This window comes from Rhinopithecus roxellana, chromosome 21 (assembly GCF_007565055.1).
Source record: "Rhinopithecus roxellana isolate Shanxi Qingling chromosome 21, ASM756505v1, whole genome shotgun sequence".
Lineage (NCBI taxonomy): Eukaryota > Metazoa > Chordata > Mammalia > Primates > Cercopithecidae > Rhinopithecus > Rhinopithecus roxellana.
In genome coordinates this window covers 17,643,284-17,657,374 of record NC_044569.1, presented here as the reverse complement: position 1 = coordinate 17,657,374, position 14,091 = coordinate 17,643,284, and the positions used below count along the sequence as shown (strand labels likewise).

Genomic DNA, 14,091 nt, shown 5'->3' with positions numbered 1-14,091 from the left:
AATAATACAGTGTGGCATGATTTTCAAATGCATCTCTGATGTATTATCTCTGTGTGCAATATGGAGAGTATCAAGCTCATAATAAAATAATGTAGACACAATTTTGCTTTCCTGGCTAAGTTAGTGGGTGAAAGCCACTTCTAAATTCTTGACAGCTGCTTCCTTCCACTGGGAAATGTCATTTATCTCCATCTGGCCTCAGGAGGGACTCGTGTACAAGAGGGAGCAAGGAGGGAGCACAGTTCTAGCTCTCCAGAGAAGGCAGCTCAACCCTGGGACACCCTTCCAGGGACCACCATCAACATCTGGTTTTCAGATGAGTAGTTTCTCTGTACTCTGTTTCCATGAAATAGGTTACCTGGATCTGACACAAATTGGGATAAGAGGTTACTTGGCTATCTTGACTTTACTTGTGGGTACACAGATTATTATTACTATTTTTCATCCTCAGAGCAACTTGCTCAAGAATTATGTTGAAGAACTCTATCCTAATAAGAACACTGTACCTTTTCTGATCATGAGAATCACTTAGGTGCTTTCAGAATCATCTATGAGTTTCTAAAATTAATAGGAAATAAGCTTACTAAGTAGATATTCTGATGTCTACCCCCAGGGATCAGTGAAAATAAGGAAAGGATATCAAAGCAACAAATGAAGAGATGCCTTTCCATGTTTGCCCAAACTTTGGGCTGATTGCCTCCATTAATTCCAACACAGCGCAAATGGGAACATGTATATATATATGCCTTTCCCTCCCTTGGGCTGGTACTTTTAGAAAAAAGGAAAATACTTAGACCATCATCACCAAGTCTAGGCAGTATAGGGACATACATCTGCTAAGCCACAAGAGGGTCAGACAGAAAAATAATTCAAGTATATATTGACTTGGTGGTGGGGGTTAGTGGTATCATTCATACAAAAGTTATAGCAGATTTAGTTGGGAAAGCTTTTGACTGAGAGATCTCACTAGATGGCATATCATGCTACCAGTATTTATCACTAGCTTTTCCCTTTTAAAAAGTACGTTTTGTAAGACAAAAGGAAAAGGAGTTTTTAATGTTTTCATATCTTCTTCTTTTGAAAGTTCTTCAGAATCTGAAACAGGAGTTATAAAAGAAAGAACCCATAAAGGGACCTGTACTCCTGAGGCATAGAAAAGTCAATAACAAATATTAGTTTTTCCTTTTCTTGTAAACATAATTCTGAAATGTAGGCTGCAATTTTTGCAGATATTGGTGAGAAGGTTAGCAAAGGGATGGTGTGGCATTAATAGGAACAGCAGTGCAAACATGGTCGAGCCATGACTCCATGACAAATGGCTGAGATGGGCATCAGAACACTAATTACACTCCCAGCACTGTGCCAGGATGGTCTGAAGCACAGCTTTCCATCTATTCGGGCCTCAGTAAAACGTGGATAATAACATCTCCCCTACCTACCCAGATACGTTTGAGAAAAAGGGACAGAGCACTACCAAAATGTAAAGCATATTACGATTGCATGATCCCACAAGGGTAAAGAGTGAAAAGGCAAGGCAATCCCTGGCACGTTTGGACATCACGCCAGGTGTTGGTGCAGGACCAACATCTGGATGTGTGATTATATTTTTGATTCTTCCTCCAGATGTTGGGATACTGGAAATACTAGGGATAAGCAAAAGGTTACTTTTGGACATTTGAAAATGGGACTTGGTAAAAAGAATATACTATTATTTGGATGCTAACAGAATGCTTCAAAGAATAAACTAGGCTGAGAACAACTCGGTTATACCAACTTTGCATTTCTGTCATAAGGGCAAATGTCTACAAAGCAAAAGGAAACCTCTGTGGTTCTTTCTGAGACCACCATCTTTTCATACACTTGAGATTTCCAATTTTATAAATCAATTACGTATCAGGAAAAGGAAGACTGTGTGTTCTTGCTGATTTGGATCCTGATTACTTAACATACAATGGACAGCTCTTATAGATCTCACAGGAGCCAGTACTTTTGATGTTTTTCCAGAAAAAAAAGCAAACAACATCAAATGATGCTAGTTTATGAATTCTTGATTATGTGCAGATTCAAGCCCGGTATTCCTCTTTGAGAAGCAGTTATCATTTATTGTGTAATTCTGGTCAAACATTCTCTCAGTCTCTATTAATCCCTTCTCTGAAGAGAAAATAACACTTGCAAATGTTATTTATTTATTATTTATTTATTTTTGAGATGATGTCTCGCTCTGTCACCCAGGCTGGAGTGCAATGGCACCATCTTGGCTCACTGCAACCTCCACCTCCCGGGTTCAAGCGATTCTCCTGTCAGCCTCTGAGTAACTGGGATTACAGGCATGGGCCACCAAGCCTGGCAAATTTTTTTGTTTTTTTTTTTTAGTAGAGACCAGTTTTCTCCATGTTGGTCAGGCTGGTCTCAAACACCCAAATTCAGGTGATCCACCCATCTTGGCCTCCCAAAGTGCTGGGATTACAGGCATGAGCCACCACACCCAGCTGCAAATATTCTTTTGAAAGCACACTGACATAAGTTATTTTCCCCAAATGCATACTACACATATACACACACACAATGACTATTTTCTGTATTCTTACTGAAGCTGAAATATTCTTTTGCATTGGCTAGAATGGTCTCGAGTTAAACTGTAATTCAATCAAACACTTAAGAAATTGTCTTTTGCCACAAACATCAAGGAGATTAAAAATATGAGGACAAATGACATTTACAGATACTGACAATTCCCTCTCAGCTCGGGGCTGTTCTATACTTCACAGTTTAGACAATCATTCTGTAAACGACTGGAGGTACAACTTTTAGTTAAAAGTCCCAGGATAAAGTGCTGAACCACAACTCTGCAGGAGGGTATCTCTCATATTGCCTCTAGAAATACCACAATGTATATATAGCAATGATATGAGGCAGGGTTTGGAAAATACACGGCGGTTATAGGACAGTCTGTTGTCTTGACTCTCAGCGTCTCAATATTTTAAGACCGACATTACTCATCCATGACTGAGCCATCTGCCTGGGACAATCTTCCATGGCTCAGGGATCAGGAGTAACGGGACATCATGGGAAGCTGTGGAGGAGCCAACCTGGTCCAGCAGAATGAGCCAAGGCTAGGAGAGCCAGCAAAGAATTGGACAGACAATATCGTTCTGCTATATCCAGTTCTGCTAAGGTCATGGAGTCTGGCCTTGCTTAAATTAAACTTTACGCCATATTTAGTCAACTCTCCTAGAATTAAAAGCCTCTGCTGTCTTCGATTGGCTAAGTCTACATCAGGCTCTAAGCCATAACACTTGACTAAACCAAACAGTGCTAGCAGTAGGGTTAATCAACACACACTGTGTAAACGCTGGTGCCTGCGAACCGTCCCTGTGTTAATGTGAAAGAAAACGGTCCCACAGTGTGCAGAGCAGGCAGGAAAACAGCTGATGCTCAAGGCTGCAGTGTACAATATCATCGTGCCTCTCCAAATAAAGCAAAGACAAGAGTATCTCCTGGGAGAGCTTGCCTGTCCGTACATAAGCACGTACACACACACCCACACACCCACACCCAACCGTGTACCAGTAATTTTTACAATTTGAATTATTTTCCTAAAGAATATTACCTTCTATTTTCACTAGGTCTACATTTTTCTTTGCTTGCTGTAATTAATTTTATTCTCCTTCAGTTTAATTTAAACCAGACTAACAGTTCCTCGGGTAAGAACATTCAAATGTGGTCGCTTGATTGGGCAGACCCACATCTCCAAATGATAAAGTATTAAATGAATATCCCAGTGTTTAAGATTAAATGTCAAAGTAAAGCTTATTTTCCATATTCTCCTTTTTCCACGGCCATACATTGACAACTTTGATGAATCATTTTACTTTGAGACTCTGAAGATGTCTAGTTTGTTAGTGACCACGCAGTTGCAGTCACCACCACCCCCAGCCCCCATCAACAAAGTGTACCCATAGTTGCTGTCTCAATATTAGTCTGCAGGTTGAAATCATCACTACTGCCCCCAAGGAAGCCCATCTGATGTTAACCCGTTCATTTTCCCTCTACTCTCCCTGTACTCACCTTGGGGATGGTGAGGGGTTCCTGGGGAGGAGAGAGACACTGTGAGAGCCTCTTGAGAGTCTAAAGATGAGGGGCTATGGCTCAGAGGAGCCGGGCAGGCTGGGGCTGCCGGCGAGGTCAGGTCCAAGGAGAGGTCGGCTCTGCCCCGGCTCACACTCCGGCTTCTCAGCTCCTTCTCGTGTTCCTCAGCTGCCAACTGTTCCAAGTATTTGTATCTGAAAGTTAAATTCCAAAGGGTTTCCGTCAAACGAAAGAGGAGCCCGTGGCTGATGCTTGTTTATGGATGAAACACCTGCAGAATGAGCCGGTTTCCTGATGCACACAGCACAGTGCAGGGCTGGCTGGAGGGTCAGCCTGCCAAAAACACCCAGCAAAGCCAAGATGCTAATGATTAAAAATCCCACATCACTCATAACCAAGCAAATTGGGGGAAATGGCAGCATCACACAGCCCGTAGATATTGGATCACTGCTGCAGAATCCTATCTTGCTCTTTTAGGGAACATTTGTAAATAAGCAAAACAGCAATAATCACCATCAAAAAGCCACAAGAGCGATGGCTGAAAATCAAACCCCTCAGAGCTCACAGCTGTGAAATGGGTGGGTGGCTTGGTGTGGCAGAGAGAAAAAAAATGCCCCCCAAATACCAAACGGGGTTGCTTGGATGAAGGCCTGCCTCTCTGAATTTCTGAACCTGCTTCAATGCTAACAGCAATGCAACTGGAATTTACTTTGTTCTCTCAGTGCTGACCATGGAAACTTTTTTTATATTCTAAAATATTTCTGAGTAGGAATCAGACATCCAATAGCTTGAACCTGACGTCACATATAGTTTATTCATCAAAGTCAGTTTAAAAGAACAAAGATACATCTGTTTTGCATTTCAGGCAGGCAGAACCCACTAACTGTTTATTAAGACCAGCTACCAATCATATTCCTCATAGTGCACTTTATAGATCAGACCAAAATAACTTTGAAATGTGTGCCTCTTCCAGATGTCTGCTAATTTTACTCACCATTATCTTTTTCAGAAATAAATGTATGCATTCAGCTGTAGCAGGTTACTTACTATCTTACCCACCACTAAACTTTGGAACAGCTTACTCAAGACCCTCACTTTGCATCTATCCAATTCACTGCTTCAGTTCCTCACAATGGGCATTAGACAGGGTGTTGTTCATTTACCCAGATAAAGCAGAGCACATATTTAAAATATTTTAAAACAATGCAGTTAGAAAGCATGCACTTTTTGCATCCCATCTTCAAGGTGGGTGTGGTTTCCCCGTCTGTAATCCTCACCCCTTCTCTCTGCCAGTCCAAAGGCAGTCCACCCTTCGGACCATGCTTGCATGCGCATCTCCCTCCAGGAGGTCTGCCTTGACCACCACAGGTGAAAGTGATCTTGGCCTTGCCTCTGAACTCATGTCGGATATGTAGTCCCTTCAGCTCAGATGGCATTTTGCATTTACTGCCTGGCATATTTAGTCATCTTTTCACATGTGTACGTACGTCTGTTTTCAAAAAGCAGATAATAGGATTTTCGTGAACAGGATGATTACCATCCTTTGTTCTTTCCCTCAGTGCCTTGCTATGGGTTGATGAAAAGCAGGCAGAGCCTGCAGGGAAAAGCCTGCAGAGTGGCACCCCACCTGCAGAGGCCCACCTGAAGCCCAGGATGCCGAGGGGGCGAATGCATCCCATTTCATTTTTGTGGGGAATGAACTTGCATTCACGGTGAATCTCTGATAAAAGGTGTGCAGTGAGTGTATATGTAGATACAAACACTTGAAGCTTGGCCAACAGCACCACCTCTTGAGGGATAAGAGAGGCAACAAAAGGAACATGTTTCTGGACTTAATTCAGGCCAGCAAGAAAAAGCCACTTGGCTGTGGAAGTAACAACCACCTTGAAAGAAAACAGTTTTAAGGATAAGACGCAGGGCCTCCGGCAGGTATGTGTTAAATGGGATGGTGGCAAGTTCAAGGCCAGGAATGCCTAAGTCCAGGAGGAGTTGTGAGCACAGGTATTCCCACGCTGCTGCAACAGGATAAAGGGGCAGACAAGAAATGAGTGCAAATAAGAGAATCTGGACAGATCCAGGAGTTCAGGAGGTCAGAATCCCAGGGCAAGAAATCAAATGAGTCCGGGGTGGGTGGTGGTGACGAAGCCCTGTGAAAGGCTTCCAGCCAGGAGGACAACCCACTTACTGTGTTCATTTTTGCTGGCTCATTCCTGGTCCTGGCCTTCCGCACACTTCCCTGTGGGCAGCCAGGTAGGCAGGAGCTTGCCGGCAGCCAAAGGGTTTAACCCACTTTCTGGGAGTCTCCAGGGGCCACTCATCCCAGAGCCTGGATAGATTTGACTCAAGTGCTATTCCTGTGCACCCCTCGGCCTCACAGATGCCATCACTGAAGATCCATAAGACATGGGAAGAGTTAAAGGTTTAATCTGAATTGTCCTGAAAAATGATGTTTATGTGTTAGACAAAAATGGTAGAAGCAGAGGTAGAGGGATGGTGAGTTGTGGTTTCATGGAGAAAGAGGTTCAGTTGTATAAAATGAGAAGAGTCTAGAGACTCGTTACACAACAATGTGAATGCGCTTAATGCTACTGAAAAACACATTTAAAATGGTTAAGATGGTCAATTTCATGTGATGTGCATTTGATCATAATTAAAATTTTTTTTTACACGGCAGGGACAGAGAGGCATGGAGGTCAAGAGCACTAAACCTTTCTGAAAAAGCATCAGCAGTGTTCATCCGCAGTGGCCAGAGTGGTGAAGGTGGTGGGCTGGTACACGGGGATGGCCATGTCACAGGCATTTACGGTGTTACAGCTTAGCGACCCCTCCTGCCCTACATGAACCTCCAGCAGTTCTTGGGGAGGAAGCTGGACCTATGTCATAACCTTCTCCTAAACAATGACTGTAAGTGCTATGGGGCCCAACAGTACTTGATCTGAGGACCCACCGGCCCATGCAATGACTGTCACGTATCCCTGCTGCCACGCGAAGTCACACTCAATCCACAGACCGACGGAGCCTCCTCTGTGGGAAGCACCAGGCTTTCTATCCACAAACCACAGCCCCAAGAAAAGACTTCCTACTTTTGCTGCCTTCATCCAAACATTCCCGTTTATCCTCCGCCTAGATCATTTGTTTCTTCACTCATCTTTCCATTTATTTATTGAACATCTGTCAAGTACTGTCATGTGCTAAGAACTGTAGTGGGCACTCAAGATTTAATAATAAACAAGGAAAAATCCCACCCTCACAGAGCTCACAGTTCAGTGGAAGAGAGAGACAAATAAACCACTGGGATGAACTCCAACATCCACCAGGACTCAGTGGCAGGGCTGGTATTGCGGCTCAGTCTCTTTTCACAGGGCCCTACAGAAACTCTGCTTGACTTTAGATTAACCTAGACCTACTTACTGATGACTTTTCCTGCCACACTTCTATTTGGAAATTCTCATTTACATTAAGCTAAAATCTGGCTCCTTCTAACTTCTGCCCTGTTCTCAGTCCTTCTAAGCAAGGCTCAGAATCCTTTCTTCCTGCTTCATTGATCATTTTCATGCACAATTTCCAAAACCCTAGCCCAGTTCCAACCTTTTCTTTGCACTTTGTTCCCATAGCCCCTGTTTGCTCTAAACCTTTTCCTCTCCATGCCCTGCTGTCTCCCTCAGACCAACAAACCCACACTGAAGTATCCTCCTGTGCTACCCCCCAACACACCCCCAGCCTGGTCTCATTCCTTACTACACACACTTCTTTTTTCTCCTTTAAATTATGTGTGAATGTCATTTTAATCAATCATTATCCTATAAAGCCTTTCTTCTAATACTTAAAAAGATGAGAAGTAGCATCTCAACAGAAATTTAGTCCTGGTCTGCACCATTGCCAATAACATAGTTTGTCTGAAATTATGGAGTGAGATGATATGAAATAATGTAACAGGTATCCAGATGGTCACTACACCTTAAAATAAGATGACAGTCATCTTGTTACAGTTACATGATACAAATCTCAAAAACCATCTGCTGTGACTCTGTCTTTTTCCGAGTCTTGCGTTAAGGGTAAGAGATGTGGGACTTGACGAACACACATCGCTCTATCTGGAAGAGCTACTTTTCCTTATTTCTGTTCTCCCTCCCACCTCTGATCTCTACTAGTTTCCATTTCCAAATTCCATCACACTTGGAAATCTTACTTTTTCCTGGCTTACTAGGAACTCTCAACAGCTTTCGAAACAGGGATGAAAGTCTATTTCCCCTCCCATCTTCACCAGGTTATTCAAGAAGAAAACAAACAAGAAAAATGGCTGGGCCAAACCAAAGGAAACCTCATGGCTGCTTCCCCAGGCCTCTGTGTAAACAGAGAGGTGTCTTTGAGGAAAGAATCCCACAGTGGGCCTGGAGAGCACACTCCTGTGTTCAGGCTGATGGGCAGCCTGGGAGCAGACTAAGCGCAGAACCAGAGGAGACAGGAGAAGCAGCAACCTCCTCTTACAAGTTTGCCAGACATTAGTGAAGGCTTGTTTGGAAAAAAAGAGCAGTAAATAATATCCAGAAAGAGCTGGACTTCTGTGGTTTGGGGAAATTTTTAAGTCAGCCTGAGCCAGTTCAGAGACACAGCACCTAAACCATCTCCCCAGGAGCTGCCAAGCCTTGTCTGTGTGGACATAACCTAACAGTCAAGTTGTTGAAAGCTCAAAGAAGTACAGAATCTGGGGGGAGAACTGAAAAATAAAATTGAGTTCCTCATGCCTGGGCAGGAAGTCAACAGCATTTTCAGTGAAAGTATATGTGATGTCCTCTGATGTAAAAAACAGGTACTAGTGAGAAATATAAGTTTCCCATTTCTTTAGCAGCATCTTTCACTCTCGATTCGCCACCACAACTGGTTATTAGGATGATAATAATCAAATAGAATGTTGGAATCAAAGCAATGCCATCATTTTATTTAAGAGGCTAATCTAAGCATCTAATTCTTAAATTGAAGATAGGCAGTCTCTACTCTTGCCTACCTCAGACTGTCCTGATGTATTTAGGTGGTGTTTAGAAAATTAGCACAACTCTACTTCTTATTGGCCCAGTCCAGAAACTGTTAGGTCCCCAGCTGGTTCCAGCATAGAAAGTGTAAAATCAGCCTTTCCATCTCTCCATGCAGTCACCCCACCTGGTGGTAGAGGGGACAACTGCAGGCTGTAAAGAGCTGGGGGTAAAAACTTGCCTTTTGCCAGTCTACTTGTAAAACCAGTTTCCACTGTTTATCTGCATTTATTAGACACTGAACATCTTTGTATCTTTTATTGAGATTCGAAGCATGTTGCCATTGAAATATACTACTGATCAACACCAGAGTTTTGAGCTGTTCCTTTATATGACCTAGGCTGGTTTGAATATTACAGCAACATTTTAATAACATACTTCTTAATCTTATAAAGTAATGTATCTCATATATGTTTTTCTTACAAAATTGCATATAACTATTCTGTGGACAGAAATTTAAAAATGTATTCATGCCTTTGCTGGTTAGCATCACAAACCACAAAGATTTGTATCATAAATAAAGTAGTTTTTAAAATGAAAAAAGAAAGTACCTTACAGCTTGAATATTTTAAATAAAGTTGTTGGTTCATTTACTCATTTACTGATTCCATATATTATTCCTAAGTCCCAACTACATGCCAAGCACTGTGGTGGGTACTGGGGAAATAAAGGAAATCCAGGCATTGTCCCTGCCATTGAGGAGCTGAGTACAGTTCAGTAGGGAGACAGGTAAGTGACCAGTCACACCCAGAAAGAGTCTCAGGTATATTTAGTGCCCCCAGCCACTGCCTGGCACAGTGTGTATACTAAAATATTTGTTGAAGGAGTGCTGATCATGTGACATGAAAGCACGTAGTAGGAACACCTACTCTGGGCTTAGTAGCAGTGGTGCAGGGTATTTCAAATATACGCCCTATATCAATTACGCTAACATTAATGTGCTCATTTGAAGGAGAATTTTGAAGGAACAGACACACTTAACCATGCTGGCACCAAATGACAAATCCAAACTTTTATTGGAAAATTTAGGTAACTAGTACACTCTGTTCTGCAAAATGTCAGCTATGCAAGGTTTTAAGTGAAACAGTTATATTTTAATCAACACTCTCTCTGCATGCTAGGTTAACAGTGCAAAGTCACATGCAATTTGTTACAATGGGAAAGAAGAAATACACAAACCTTTCTTCTCTTGCTTGCCTTTGCTCCTCTCTTTTGTCTAAATAATCTCGGCTAATGGAAATATGTAGAACAAATAAACAGGAAAAGAAAATAACAGAATTAGATGCTCAGATAATTACCAATAAATTATAAACAGTATATCATGAAAGACCGCCACTGCCTCAGAAATGTAAAATAGTTGTAGCTAAATTTTTAAAACTTTAAAGGCTGTACTCCCAAATTATTAAATACAATTGATTTTCAATACAATCACAGGGATTGCAGAAAACATAGGATTATTGGATTCACCCAGAAACCCTACTAATTACTTGTTGGAAAGAATGTAAGCATCTGAGGAAAGAGAAGTTTTTTAAAAATCCAAAACTAAAATATGGCAATAACAAGCAAGCAATAGCTTTTGGAGGTGATTAGCATCCAGTTGAGCTCTGGTAGCTCCATTACAGCCATCTTAAAAATTAAATCTAAATGCCTTGGTCATTTTATGCTGCACTCCACGAACTGAATATTCCTTCCACAATCCAGGAGTTTTTTTTTTTTTTTTTTAATTTCTGGGATACATGTGGGGTGTGCAGGTCTGTTACATAGGTAAATGTGTGCCAGGGTGGTTTGCTGCACTTAGCAACCCATCACCTAAGTATTAAGCCCAGCATGCCTTAGCTACTTATCCTGATGCTCTCCCTCCCCCATCCCCCTACTGACAGGCCCCAGTCTGTGTTTTTCCCCTCCCTATGTCCATGTGTTCTCATTGTTCAGCTCCCACTTACGAGTGAGAACATGTGGTGTTTGGTTTTCTGTTCCTGCATTAGTTTGCTGAGAATGATGGCTTCCAGTGCCATCCATGTCCCTGTGAAGGACGTGATCTCATTCCATTCTATGGCTGCATAGCATTCCATGGTGTATATGTACCACATTTTCTTTATCCAGTCTATCAACTGATGGGCATTTGGGTTGACTCCATGTCTTTACTATTGTGAATAGTGCTGTAATGAACATACGTGTGCATATGTCTTTATGATAGAATGATTTATATTCCTTTGGGTACATACACAGTAATCAGATTGCTGGGTCAAATGGTATTTCTGGTTCTAGGTCTTTGAGGAATCGCCACACTCTCATCCACAGTGACAACCCAGGATTCCTTCTCCTCATCCATTACACTCTCAGTTTCTATTGTGGGATCACTGAAGCTCCTCCTTCGTTCCTTCTCTTTTGTCTGTACCCACAGATGCCCAAATCTGATTAATTTTAATGTTTTGTTTTTCTGTTCCTGCTGGTTAGGTTCCAAATTGAATCTAAGTTTAAGACTATGTGGTTAGTCATCTCTCACTGGACTGTTTACTTTCTTGAAGAATCCTAACATCATGGTTTTCAACACTGGACCTCACAATATAGTTTAAATATTCTATTTCTTGGTGTACTGGTAACTGGATATAAAGGGACAGTAAGTTAGACTACAGCAGTATAGGACCGGGAGAAAAATGCAACAAGGACTCAGATTTGTCATCATTTATAAACATCCAACCTCATCACTTTCCACACTAGAACTAAAATTTCCTATAACTCAGAAGGCTTAAGACCATATTCAACAAAAATGACAATAAAGAACAACTTTCAGATGTTTTACAAGAAGTACCAGGAGCATAAACAATTTAAATCAATGAAATGGCTGATAAAAGGTCAGCCATTTGGGTAATCTCGGGGACTACTTTAGAAAGCTTTTCCTATATATTTTTTGAATTTCTTTCCATTCACATCCTGAGAAATATGGAACTGCAGTCACCACAATTAATAGTTGCCTATGGTCTGTCCTTGATTAGCAGTCATTACTGGATGAGGGCCATTTTGCCAAGGTCTCTCTGTGTTTTTAAATGACAAGTTAGAATCACTAGAAATCAAGAGCAAATGGTTAACAGTTACGAGCATGGCCTCTGACGACAACCTGCCTAGGCCTAACTCTTACTCTGCCAACATACACATATGAATAACATAATTCTGAATATATATTATAATGCATGGCCAGGTGCAATGGCTCATGCCTATAAGTCTAGCACTTTAAGAGGCTGAGGATCACTTGAGCCCAAGAGTTCAAAACCAGCCTGAGCAACACAGCGAAACCCCATCTCTATAAAAAAAAATACAAAAATTAGCCAGTAGTCCCAGGCACATGCCTGTAGTCCCAGCTACTTGGGAGGCTGAGGTAGGAGGATCACCTGAGCCTGGGAGGTCGAGGCTGCAGTAAGCCAAGATCGTGACACTGCACTCCAGCCTTGGCAAAAGAGTGACACCCTGTCTCAAGAAAGAAAGAAACAAAAAAAGCCAATGCACTCTTGTCCTATTCTACTATACTTCTGGGACTCTGCTGATAGGAATGCTAGACCATTTTGATGTTATTATGCAGGTCCCTATGGCTTTGTTCATTTTTCTTTCAATTTTTGTTTGTTTTGCTTAGTTTTCAGGAGGAAAATTTCTGTTGTTCTATCTTCAGTTTCACTCATAGCAATGAGTTCACTTTCTTCTCTCATAGCAATTATATTTGGCCCATCTGACAAATTTTCTATTTTAATTTTCCTGTATTATATTTGGATCTTTATATCCTTTATTTTTTTTTTTTACAGAGACATCTTTTCATTGTTTCAAGAGTATTTGCCCTTACTTCTTAAAGCATATTTATAATAGCTACTTTAAAATCTTTAAATGTATAATATCTATGTCCTTTGTGGTTAGCCACCTTTTAATTCTCTTTTTCCTTCGAGTTAACATTTTCCTAATTATTTTTATGATAAGTTATTTGGATTGTATTCTGTACATTTTACTTATTTTGTAATGAGATTTGGGGTCTTATTTAAATTCTACAAAGAATCTTGATTTTTGTTTTATTTTGTATTAGCAGGTAATCAACCAGGTCAAGTTCAGTCTGCAAGTTGTAACCTGCCTTCAGACATTGGTTCCAATATTAATTCAGTTTTCTGGGATCTGGGTGGTCACCCACTCCCACTCTGTACTTAGTTCTTAAAGGCTATGGCATGCCGTGTAGGTTTGAAGCCACATGTGCACAAATCAGACATGCATTCAGGAGTGCTCTCTTGATGTCCTTGCTCTCTGTGGCTTTCCTAACTAACACCTTCTGGCTCCTTGGGTTTCCTTTTATGGTCCTCCAGACAGAAGGCTTGGGCTTTATTTTCCCCGTCCTGCCACATACTTTTGGTAACTGCATCTGCATCCAGGACAATACAGCAGGAGGAGAGCAAAGTGATACGCCTAGTGATCATGGGGTTGTAGCTCTTATGGTCAGAGCAAGAGTTCCCCTCCCATTTCAGGCACCTGCCTGGACACTGCTGCCATTGCTGTGCTTCTGTAGCAATATTGCTTGGGAGGCTACAGTAGGAGATAAAGAAATAAGAGGAATTCTCTACACTTTTATCTTTAGAAATTCCCTTTGCTGTGCCTCGGTCTGGAAAAAGAGGACTTCTTCTGGGGCTCTTTTGGTCCAGATTTGGCATACACTTCTAGGTTTGGGTGCCTTTGAGTACATGCCAAGTAATATTGAAGGCAAAAAATGGTAAATTCTCACTGGTTTTGTAAAACTTAATTTTACTCTCCCTTCCTAATTCACCTGCTCTCTTTTACATTTCAGAGTTTTCAGAGCTCCACACATTCTCTCCATGGTTTATGATTGCATTCAGCAATGCAGAAGAAGAGACAGGATGGAGTGAACGAATTCCATTTTCCCCAGAACCAGCACCCTGTTTCAAGAGGTTTTCAATAAAAAACTTTGGATGTAAGCTAATCTCTG

General features: G+C 41.5%; 1 protein-coding gene across 9 annotated transcripts in view; it reads right to left on the bottom strand.

Moving 5' to 3' along the window:
- The window catches only part of FHOD3 (formin homology 2 domain containing 3), a 498,596-nt gene that overhangs the window by 83,813 nt on the left and 400,692 nt on the right, over positions 1-14,091 (bottom strand). For 7 of the 9 annotated variants that reach the window (XM_030925939.1, XM_030925940.1, XM_030925942.1 and 4 more), the window contains 2 exons: positions 10,299-10,349; positions 4,069-4,283 (listed from right to left, as the gene is read on the bottom strand). In XM_030925939.1, the coding sequence (XP_030781799.1) occupies positions 4,069-4,283; positions 10,299-10,349 (266 nt within the window). The remainder of the gene's footprint in view (positions 1-4,068; positions 4,284-10,298; positions 10,350-14,091) is intronic. The other 2 variants (XM_030925941.1, XM_030925945.1) reach the window with 1 other exon arrangement.